The sequence below is a fragment of the Podarcis cretensis genome, assembly GCF_951804945.1.
Source record: "Podarcis cretensis genome assembly, chromosome: 7".
Classification (NCBI taxonomy): Eukaryota; Metazoa; Chordata; class Lepidosauria; order Squamata; family Lacertidae; genus Podarcis; species Podarcis cretensis.
In genome coordinates this window covers 26660931-26673196 of record NC_137176.1, presented here as the reverse complement: position 1 = coordinate 26673196, position 12266 = coordinate 26660931, and the positions used below count along the sequence as shown (strand labels likewise).

The 12266-nt window shown below is 42.9% G+C and overlaps 1 protein-coding gene across 2 annotated transcripts in view; it reads right to left on the bottom strand.

The window, feature by feature from the left end:
* Positions 1-4506: 4506 nt before the first annotated feature.
* EXOC2 (exocyst complex component 2) overlaps positions 4507-12266 on the bottom strand; it is an 85087-nt gene continuing 77327 nt past the window's right edge. For both annotated transcript variants that reach the window (XM_079984936.1, XM_079984937.1), the window contains exons 25-28: positions 11784-11906; positions 8847-8908; positions 7137-7196; positions 4507-5188 (exon numbers count right to left, since the gene is read on the bottom strand). In XM_079984936.1, coding sequence (XP_079841062.1) covers positions 5095-5188; positions 7137-7196; positions 8847-8908; positions 11784-11906 — 339 coding nt within the window. In that variant the 3' untranslated portion in view covers positions 4507-5094. The remainder of the gene's footprint in view (positions 5189-7136; positions 7197-8846; positions 8909-11783; positions 11907-12266) is intronic.

Sequence of the window (12266 nt, the reverse complement as noted above, 5' to 3'; positions counted from 1 at the left end):
CATCAATATTACTCCAGATGTGCCTGAAGACACCTCCTGCTGTGTTATTTTTTTTAACCACATGTGCTCTTGCATAGATTGCCAGATCAAGAATGACATTTTTCTAAATATCCCCTTATGCAATGTGTCACGTGGTTTGCTTTAATGTAAAAACCCACACTGAAAACACACAGCAAAATATGATTATTATTCCTATAAACCAGCTGTTTGAGAGCCAGAGAAATACAGAGTTCATGTCTCTAGCTGCCTACAATCCAGCCTCTTTGTGGTCACTCCCCGTTATTATTGGCCTAAACTAGGATTTTTTTGTTCACAATTGGCTGCTGAACAACACACCTTCTCCCCCTCAAAGGGGGAGAATCCTAAGGAGTCATTCTGCAACTCTTGCTCGTTTTTGTAGGAGTTCAGGTAAAAGGCAAGTGACCTCCTTAACCTTTAAAAAAATATGCTTCACGTAAACTCCAAAAGGGTTCTAAACTTAGTTTATCATCACAGACTAGGCCATGGTATCATAGATATTCCAGTTTAGACAAAGTGCTGAGGTCCCAGAAAATGATAATTCCCAGAATTCAATGAAGTAGAAATAGAAGATGAAAACAGAATGGAAGATGAAAATTGGAGGGCCATTCAACCCAGCATTGTGTTTTCTATAGTGGCCAACCAGATGCCTAACAAGCAAAAATTATAAAGACCACAAATCCTCTCCCATTTTATTATGCAGTAACTAGAAGTAGAATATAGTCATCAGAACCAGTAGGCATTGATAGCCACATCTTCCATGAATTGAATTTCTCGGCCTGCCTAAGAACTACCATGATGGATCAGTCCAAAGGCCACCAGACCAAAGGTGTACCATGATAGCTAAAGCAGGGTAAGCACAGAGAACAGAGGTTTGCAAGCTCACAAAAAATTGATGATTTATTATGAAACTGGATCTGTTATAGGACTCCCTTCTTGTTGAACAAAGTATACCGTATTTTTCGCTCCATAAGACACACTTTTTCCCTCCTAAAAAGTAAGGGGAAATGTGTGTGCGTCTTATGGAGCGAATGCAGGGGGGAGGCAGGCGGGAAAAGCCCCCAAGAGCCGCACACACACTCCACGCGGCTCGTGAAAGGGAGCGCTGAGCAGAGCCTGGGATGCATACAGGCTCTGCTCAGCACTCTCTTTAAAGAATATTTTTTTTCTTGAATTCCCCCTCTAAAAACTAGGTGCGCCTTATGGAGCGAAAATATACGATAATTAAAGAACTGACTACATTCTTGCTGATAAGTGTACTGCATGTATTTTGTGAATTAATTACATTCTTCTGAACCAATTAAAACGTTTGTAGTATTTTATGATTTGTGTTGGTGCACATCTTGACATATATATCAGGGATGGGGAACCTGTGGCCCTCCAGATGTTGTTGAACTCCAGCTCCTATCAGCCTCAGCCAGCATGGTCAATGGTCAAGAATTATAGCTGTTAGGCCAACATCTGGAGGGCTACAGGTTCCCCACCCCGACCAGTGCAAGGAATGACTTAGTTCAGTTTAACAAGGTTCACTGGATCCATTGAAAAACTTCAAAACTACCCCTGAAAGTAGGTTCCACAATTGCCAGGTGAATGGAACTTGAATTAAAATCACTTGGGGGCAGAACGATTTTAAATTCATTTTCAACTTAATTCTCTTACGGGTGCTTGTTATGCTTTTGACTTGTATTTGGGCCTTGAAGCTAAAATATAACAATTGTGAGGAAAAATAAACTCACCTTTCCTTGTGTGTTTTGGTGTTTTCTTTGTCTTAAGTATATTTTATACTCCTACAAGACTGCTTGTTGTATTTGGAACGCTGAAAATCTTTTGCCAAAAGGTTGAACTTGAACTGAACAAACTTGTTTGTATTGTAAACGGACAAAAATGAATTGGAATTAGTTCTTCTTTGGACGCACTGAACTTGAACAAGTTCCTTTTAAAAATGAACTTTTCAAGCTCTGCCCTGACATACAAGTTTGTCAGCAACAAAACCATTATTAGCCCTTTTTAAAAAAATGGCAGACTCGAAGTACTCCAGAAACACACACAGACACACACACTGTCTCTCTCATAACTTGCTTTTGAAATTTGGGAAGAGAGAAGGAATTAGATAGCTACATTTTAGGATTGGGGTAAGAAAAGACTAATAGAGGCAGCTCTATTTCTGGTCTTACTGTTAAAAGCACATAAAAGGAATGTGTGAACTATTTATAGTTTTGTTTGCAGGACACAATCAAACAAATCCACAGAAAAGGATTGAATGATTCTGTCACTTTTTCGTACTTAACATTTAGGACTTCACTTACAGTATGAATCTGACCTAGCATGTGTTTAATCATCTCTAGTGTTAATAAAACTAGGAGAAAATCCATGTTGTGAGACGGCAGGATGAGAGCAATCATGCTTAATACAGGACTCGTTTGTGCAGGATGCTGTTTTAGGGCAGAAGATGGACTTAATGATCTCAAGGACCTTTTCCAGGACTGTGAATCATACCATTCAAAAAGATGAGTAAAATTAGAGTTCTTTTCAGTCTTTCGGGTGCACTGTAATGTTATTTCCCATCAACAAGGCTGCCAGTAACTGACAGGCTTTCGTTGTTGTGAATCTGCATGTAGGGCACCCTTATCCTACAATATAACTGTTGCCAATAGACTATCATTGTGGGGAAGAGGTGTTGGGGATTTTCTTGGCTTCAAGCTATGAGCCTCCCCAACCCAGGCAGCCAGCAGAAGCACTTCAGGAAGTAGTGCAAGTGTTGCTGCTCTTATGCCAGAGAGGGAGCTCTGCTTGTGGGATGACACTTACCTTTCTGGAGAGGACTGTTGGTGTAGATGTTCTGAGGCAGGGGAGGGGAGGACTGGATGTGTTAGGGACATGATCCACCAAATCCAAAGCCCTTTGTTCCCCTGACACACCTGCAGAACTCTATGCCAGGGGTGGTGTAGGTAATGAGAGGAAGCAGTTGCCTTCTCCATTTCTCATTCTGGATGGAGGGCAGAAATGCAAGGTCCAGTCATGGGGAAAAGAAAGTACACCTGTGATGGTAACATAGGAGAGTGCTGGAGGTGAAGTAGTTAAACAGGTTACCCAATCAGAACCCAGGGGGTGGAGTCAGAGGCACTATAAAACCAGCTCTGGGAGGGGCGTAAGGGGAAAGTTCATTGGGAGTTGGGTGGTTGGTTGGAGTGGGAGTGAATTGGGATAGAGTCTGTGGGTAGGTTGAGTTCGTGTAGCGAAATAAGCTGAGTCAGGAACAGCGAAATAAGCTGAGTCAGGAACAGTTAGGGGAAGAGAAGTAAATATCTGAGAGATGGTTTAGCTAGTGAGAGCAGGTAGCAGAAGATATAGGTCTGGATAGGCATCCCATGATTGTAATTGACTGATACCGTTTATGAAACCACACGCTTGTTAAACTGCAATAAATAAACAGAAGTTTATGTTCCAATTTAACTCTGACTGGGCTCAGTATTGTACCAGGTAGGGCCTGGGTAGTGGCAGCGAGAAATAAAGTGGTGGCACAGGGATCAATAGATGGTGAAACGTCCGGTGACCCTGTGTGAGCGCCAGACCTTCTTTGAATTTCATGATTTTACATACCGTATTGGCCTGAAAATAAGCTGCACTCCCCCTCCCCCCAATTCCAACTGTGAAAAGTTAAAGTGCTGTTTATATGCGCGACCTTACAACACAATTGGGGATACGGGACAACGGCGCCTGTCCTGACCGCGGCTCCCAAACCTCCCTTCAGCCGCTGGCTTATTTGTGGGTGCGGCTTATATTCGGGCCAATACGGTAACAATCATCTACTGCTTAGAATCAGGCATAGGCAAACTCAGCCCTCCAGATGTTTTGAGACTACAATTCCCATCATCCCTGACCACTGGTCCTGTTAGCTAGGGATGATGGGAGTTGTAGTCCCAAAACATCTGGAGCGCCGAGTTTGCCTATGCCTGGCTTAGGAGGTCTTGAAATTAGGTAAATACAATCTCAGATGAACAACAACATGACATATTACACTGTGTTGTGGTTTATTTAACAAAAAAGCGAGAGCCAAAAATGGAGAAGCCATGTGTGGAAAAACTAGGTACACCCTTACTGCTTGGCTCCACTATTCAGTTACAGCTCCATGGTCTCTGCTGCCTGGTAAGCCTGATTCATGTAAAATGGTGCCTAATTCTCCAGAATGGGTTTAGTAACTGAATGGGGAAACCAAGCAAAGGCCCAGCGCCCTAACCCATTATAGAGCCACCACTGCTCATGAATTAAGTGTGAGGGAGAGGCTAGGAGCTGCCCCAACCCGGTGGGTTCTGCCAAATGGTTCGGTATCCTCCAGGCCTGAAACTCAACACTGTAGTTTGTGGAAGATGTGTAACCTCTATACTGAGCCTCTGGAGTTTCGTCCATATTTTTAACTTCGGAAAAATAAGTGTCTATGCGAGTGTGCGTGGGTTTTATTCCCGCCATCTAACTTTAACACACATTCAATCACGAGTACACACTTATATTTATTAGACAGCAACATTTCAGTACATTCTTGGTCCTCCAACTCCTGGATAATAAAGCCGTTTGATCATTTGCTGACATAAAAGTTGCAGCATGTTCTCTGGTTGAAACAGATCATTACAAAGCTGGCAAACGGGGTAAGTAAAACCGAGAGGTCTGTTGATGAATATAGATGACAATCACGATCTGCATGTCGCCACCTGGTAAGTCAATAAACTGGAGAATTTTACCACATTTCTGTAGTTAATTAGAAACCCCGGGAAGCCGGAAAATTCTCATTGTTTGATAGGATAATTGGCTTGCCAAACACATGTGCTGTGGTAAATTACCATATAGAAAATTGCAATTGGCATATTTTCAAGACAAACCCCCAACTACGAAAGCTTCTGTTAGGCATTCTTTCTGGCAATGAAAGGCTGGCAAATCTTTTCAACCTCTGGAGTTTGGATTCAAGAGACACAATTCACACAAATGGACCAACTAAAATACAGTAGCATATAGAGAAGAAAAAGCAATTATCAGGACTGATACTGTTTCCTTTTCCTAACGCGATTATATTTCAGAGTTGCCTTATGTCTTCACCATTGTGGAAGAAGAAGCTTGAAAGCAGGTCAGCTGCAGCTGCATGCTACTCTTGAATATATTCAGTAGCTCTTCTAGCAACCTGTTCGAAAGGAAAATGCTTTTAAGGTTTCGACTGGCTTGTGCAATATTTTGGTCATGAACAGAACCAACAAACTTCATACACAGGGGGAATTAAGGCAGAAACAGAAATACATTGTGCCACAAATTGCTGCCCATGGGCTCCTCTGGAGTATGAGATATAAATTTAATAGTAAAGAACACAGTGCATTGCATATACACATATAAGATTATGTCTAATCTGCTATGTATGCATACTAGGAGTGCTAGTTTAGTTTCATGGGACACACACACAATTTTCTGGGTGGGAGAAGACTCATAGCAAGGTTCAATGACCTGTTTTCTGATGTGTTCACAATAAAATGGAACCCTCCCCCATAGTATAGTACAACCATAGTATAACCCATGGTTTGAAACTTGGGCAAAATGGCTGCTTTTTCTGGGTTCTTAAATAGTGTCCTTGATTCTTACACTGAAGTGAACCACAATGAGTGGTGCAGACCCTGTGTCCTCCAGATATTGTTGGACTCCAACTCCTATCAGCCCTAGGCAGCATAAATTGATGGTCAGGGATGATGGGAACTGTGGTCCATTTGGAATGCCACATATTCCCCATTCCTGTCATAGAACTTATGTCTCGTTTTGCAGGCTCACAGATCTTTTTAGCATGTGTGTGTGTGTTTGAAGTTGCAACAGCTTGAGGAAATTCAGACAGACAATGGGAGTAGCCTACATAACCTCACTGTGTGGCACAACCAGAAACTGAAACCCTGTTGTTTGGGCTCCTTTCTCTTTGATTGCAATGTTTACTCATTAGTTAAATCAAAGATTCAATAAACATTCTCAGATTGCCAGATACCTATGATAAAGCCAAGCCTTTAGGTGGTAAGCATAATTTGTGTGTGTGCGTGCGCATGCACACTTGTGTGTGCATTTTTTAAAGGATCAGTAAAACCCTCAAAACTCTAGGAAAGAAAAGGGAAGAAACCACATAATTTTGTATTTAAAAAAAGGTTGAGCTAGTTGTTAGGCAGCCACCACCAATTTCCTTTTGAAAAAAACGCAGCATTTAATAGCGGCAGTAAATTCCACAGCTGTATAATCTGTGCCAGGGCCAGCAAGGAAAAGACATAAACATGTCAATATCTACTTCCTCAATAACACCCTGCAGGAACAGGTACTAGCAGGGCAGCCACACACAGGCAAATACTTAATAAGTCAATATTAAATATAATATGTCACTGGCAACACGAACATTCCATAAATCATTCCATAAATGTGAATTCATTACAAGAAGTGTGCAGCGAGCTTGCAGATGCGACAGCAGTGTATGAGGGCAAATAATAAGGAAGAGGGAATATAACCCTTAAGTCTGCCAGCTGCGTTCTGGAAGAAGCTCAAGCGTTTTTGTATGCCAATTGCTGCTCGAAGTTCAGCACTGAAGCTGCTGGAGGCAAACTAAATCCCAAACTTACATCTGGAAATGTAAGTGTGTTGACCTCCCAGCATCTAAAAGGAAACGTCCCTCTTGGCATCACTTAGGTGCAACGGGAAAATTAAAAAAGATACAGGCTTTTTGGTGGCAGTTTGGTTAAGTGGACAGGATGTCATGTTTGGATGTGGGAAGGACAAGATCATTATTCCTGATACTGCTTGTGTGGTGCTGAACTAAATTAGCAGGTCAGGAGTGGCGGATGTTAAGCCTGAGGCCCAAATGTAGCTCTCCAGGCCTCCAGTTTCTCCACCTCTGCCTTCGACTAAGTTGCCCCACAGATTGCATTCAAAGATGAACGGCATCACAATAGTATTGAATGTGTGTGCAGAAAAGGGTCATAAGAGAGACATCACCACTTTAACCACCAGCAAGGTGGTTACTTCTTGGACTAACCTTATGAAATATCAATTATCATCATGGAACATTTTAACCATCCTACTGTTCATAGAACACATTTTCTAACTTATGAACTTACTTTTTATCTCCACCACTTGACAGCTGTGGCAAGGCTTCCAAAGCTTGCTTAAAGCTTGAGCTGTAACATTAAAACACACACTGATTGTATCTCAGATCTACAATGACCTTTTTATCCCCAACCTATAGCCATGCTTTAAGCATAGACTCATTTTTCGATTATGCAGGTTATATAGTTATGAATTTCCACAATACAAGCATTTACCCTCTAAAATTAACACCACAATAAAATGCCTCAATTTACAACACTTTCCAGCATGTAGCTAGCATTCAGTGCACATGTACAAATGCAGACGTGTACATGCATGCGACTGCATTTTGCTCCATGAAAAGAAGCTTAAAACTTTAGCCGTTTCCCGCTCCCTGTTTCATTTGTTATTTTGATTATGAAGCCATTTCTCTATTTGCTTTGAAAACTAGCTGCTCTCTATGAATTCCTCCGCATCTATTCCTTTTAATAAATGACAGATTATTATTATTATTATTTTAATAACATGCAGGGGTACTTCACAGAAAGAAACAGGAAGGTGCTATGTTAAGGCTCCTGCTTTCATGGGAGAGAAGAGTTCATAACAGTTGCACCCAACTGGTCAAAACAAATGAACGCACAGGCTCTCTCGTTCCTGTTCTTGATGGATGTGTGGGAAAGGGAGCCTAATAGGAACCATACTGCCGACTGTTTCAGCTAATGCCAAGTAATTTTTAATCTCTGCTAGACATTTGTAGAGCAGGGTAAAAGGTAACACACTTTCAAAATTATACAAAATTCAGCTACGAACAGTCTATGTGCGTTGCTTGAAACTATAGCCCTTAGCACAGTGTAATTTGTGGTTCTGCTACAGAAAAGGAACAGCTGCCTGGAGAAGAAACTTCAATTCCAGGAACTCTACCTAACCAACAAGACCTCACAATTGGTTCAAAATTGCAGTTCCCATTGCTTTGCTAATGTGTGGTAGCAATCAACGAAAAAGAAAAGGAATGATAGAGCCCAGCTAGAGCCTAACTCCTCTGGACCGAGAGCATCTGTGTAATCTCTAAATGAACCGGATGACTGATTGGGAATCCCTTGGTTGGGAGTTCTAAAAAATCTTGCCTAACGAGAGTGGCTCATGTGGCCAGGGGAAACCTCTCCCCAACGGTGATGTCATTGCTTCAAGAAGTCTGTCTGCTACCCAGGAAGAGGCTCAATCCTTGTTGGTAGTGTGTAGTGTGGTGTAGTGGTTAAGAGCAGTAGACTCGTAATCTGGTGAACTGGGTTCGCGTCTCCGCTCCTCCACATGCAGCTGCTGGGTGACCTTGGGCCAGTCACACTTCTTTGAAGTCTCTCAGCCCCACTCACCTCACAGAGTGTTTGTTGTGGGGGAGGAAGGGAAAGGAGAATGTTAGCCACTTTGAGACTCTTTAAGGTAAAGGGTAAAGGGACCCCTGACCATTAGGTCCAGTCGTAACCGACTCTGGGGTTGCGGTGCTCATCTCGCTTTATTGGCCGAGGGAGCTGGCGTACAGCTTCCGGGTCATGTGGCCAGCATGACTAAGCCGCTTCTGGCGAACCAGAGCAGTGCACGGAAATGCCGTTTACCTTCCCACCGGTAGTGATAAAACAGGATATCAAATCCAAACTCTTCTATGCTACTCAGGAGGTGAGAATACAACAGCATAGGCTCCTTTTACCTTTGTGCACATTTGCCAAACATCTGACTTTTGCACTTACTTGCTTTCAGATGTGAGGAACACAGCCACTGCATCTCTCAGTGCACAGATTTCAAGCCGGGCCTAAAGGACATAAATGTTCAAACGTAAAGCCAGTGTATTTATAGCTTCAGAATCTGATTTCACAAGGTTTGGCTGCATAAGCAAAACAATGTTGTTGCTGGTGCAGCAGGAGGAGGCAAAAAGTTAAGAGAACTTCACCGAAAATTTGTTTCCTGTGCTGGAAACATCAGTCCTGAAACAGCTGTAAAGACAATAGGAGATCTGGGAAGTTCTGGAAATGAATTAAACCAAATCTGACTATCAGGAAAAGTTCGCAAATATAGTTTCTTAAAGTTCGCTACCCCTGCCCTGTAAATGTAAAGTAAAAGCCCTGGAAAGTTCTTGCATTTATTCTTACCAGGGAGGTTCTGGCCTCTTAATATACAGTGCCACCAAAGAGGAAGGAAGTGCAAAAGGGTGAAGTCTGTCAATATGCATCTTGTTCTCTCTCTCCCCCCCCCCCCAACTTTCTGGCTGCTGAACAGTAGCAACAACAAAAGGCTCCCCTCCACCCCTTCACATGCTTTACATTCAGTGATTTTAAGAAGTTCATTTATGTCAGCCTTCTTCACCCTCTAGATGTTTTTGGACTACAACTCCCATCATCCCTGACCATCACTGGCTGAGACTAATGAATGTTGTAGTCCAGCACATCAGAAGAGCACTAGGTTGGGGAAGGATAAAGGGATAAATGGCCTTATATACCTATAGTAGGTACATGCCAGTGGTGGGCGGGGCCAGAGTCAAAAGTGGGTGGGATCTTGCAGGGTCCTCTTTCATATCCAAACCATGTGTAATGTAATTACAAAAGGTGACAAACTGTGGTGCACTTAAGCGCTTACTGTTAAACTAAAAGTATCAGCAAATACCACACTGCTATATTCTTCCAGCTAGATATTCTAGTTCTATTGGAGCCCATGAAGTAAGAAGGAGGTTGGCTTCTCTATCTCCTCCACAACTTGTGATACGCTATTAAAAATATGTAAATTCCTAACTTCCTTGGGATGTGAGCGAATCAAGAAAACTGAGAAAATTGAGCTCTGGCTAAATGAATCCAAATTGTTTTTTTCTCTCCAATTTTTTTCCAATTTTCAACATTTATCACAAAAATAACATAACAAAGCACACAACAAAGAAAAACACACCACACTACAACAAACTACTGTATTTTTTGCCCTATAGGATGCACGGGCCCATAGGACGCACCTAGGTTTTTTTTGGGGGGGGGGAATCAAGCAAAAAAATTTTATTTCCCCCCCAGGTTTGCGCAGCCATCCCCAAGCTAGAAGAGGGAGACGGAGCGCTCCGTCTCCCTCTTCTGCCTTCAGGGACAGCCTCTCTAGCCTCCGTGGGGCAGCGGCTTGCCCCGCTGTCCCCCGAGCTTGTGGGACTGGCGATGGGGAGAAGCAAGCTTGCTTCTCCCCCCCCCCCCCCGCCAGCCTCCAGATCAGGTCGGGGAATAGCGGGGTGGCGGCGCTGCGCCTCCCCGCTGTCCCCTGAGGTTGTGGGCTGCAGGCTGCTGCCCACAAGCCTTGCGAGCCCACGGGACCTCCCACCGGGCTTGCAAGGCTTGCGGATAGCTTCCTGAAGCCTGGAGAGCGAGAGGGGTGGGTGCGCACCAACCCCTCTCGCTCTCCAGGCTTCAGCGAAAGCCTGCATTCGCCCCATAGGACGCACACACATTTCCCCTTCATTTTTGGAGGGGGAAAAGTGCGTCCTATAGGGAGAAAAATTACTGTAAATACACACAAAAAAGAATATCTCTTCAAATATCCAACTCTCATCACATTGATAACTGACTTCCTCGAGTCCCCTCTAACTGAATTTCATTATATCTCCTGTATAACAGTTCTCCAAGTTCATATTTCTAATAAAATTAACTCCTTTCATTTACTAACCTCTTCTCCTTTATTGATATTCTAATCCTTAATATTTACTATCACGTATTCTTATTCTACCCCTAGGCCTATTTGTTACTTCCAAAAAATTTCTATTTATATTATATCACAATATTTAGCTAAATATTCTTTGAATTTCACAAATGAATCCAAATTGTTAGAGAGCAAAATTTGATCATAGAAAGAGTTCCATCTCCCCAGGCAGTCTGACATGGTTTGATACACTTAGAAAAACAATAATTTGCACGTCACAATGCAGTAACTCTGTGTGGGTGTCAGACACACCAATACTTCTTCAGAAATGAATCTACAGCACCCTTCCATCCTGGAGACTACACTTGATCATTTTTGCATTGACTTGCTCGTTGCAGGCTTCTAAGACATGTCTATTTACATGTACTGCAAATGTGCATTCATTTCATAGCAGTTTAACTGTAATGGCTACTCCGAATTAATTTTTGGAATTCCCAACTGGTGGGGATGTGAAGATGTCTAGGTGAGATTCCTGTATCTGTGCAGGGGTTGAAGGCTGCCCACACCTCCTCAAACTCCTGACCTTTCCACCTAGCAAGAAAAGGTCTTAAAGGAGTGGTGTGTGTTCAGCTGCACACAGTTAGCCTGTGGTTAATCTGTGGTTGCAAATCAAGCAGGGTTTCAGATTGTGAAAAGGACTGTAACCATGTTCAGCTAAATGCACTTACAATAGGGCTGCCGTATTTTGAGAAGTAAAAAATCTGAACACAAAAATCCTGACATTTTGCCGATTTCCCGAAATTCCCCCAGACGCTAATTCCGTCATTGGAATCCAAGACATGTCCGGAAAAATCTGGACGTATGGCAACCCCAACTTACAACCTCCTTCTGAACTTCTTGCTCAGTGCAGGTTGGTTGGGGGTAGAGGGAGTGCCCCCTCCATGAATACAATATACAAACATCTGAACAGGACTTAACTGTGTTAAAAAAGCTACATTTGCCCGCCACTCGTAGAATTCAGTTACCTGCAAAGCACCATTTCTGCTGAAGGATGAAACACACTGCATTAGCCTGCTGAGTTCTTCGGCGACTGCTTCGACAATCCTCGACAGCACTCGGGGTACGAGCTCTTTAGAGATGGCAAATACCTGCAGATTTCAAATTAAAATAATACAACCGAAATCTCAAAAGCTGGAATTGCTTTTTCCCTCCGAAGGCCTTGTCACCATTAAGACCTTTTCTCCTGTCTAAAGGTGGCCCCATGTTTGGATGGGACTCAATCGCATAGTGGAAAATTTGTGTTGCATGATTATAGCTGCTTGGGAGGTCTTGCGCAACAAACCAATTTCCCCAAAAGACTTCTTTTTTTTTGCTGTAAGGAAAGTGATGGAGAAATGCCCTGAAAGTGTGGGATTAACCCTTGCTTTGACACCGCACCATCCAACTTCCGCACAAATAAGAAGGAATGCTTGTTAAATTGTCATTGGCATCTGGTCTCCCTGCAAACA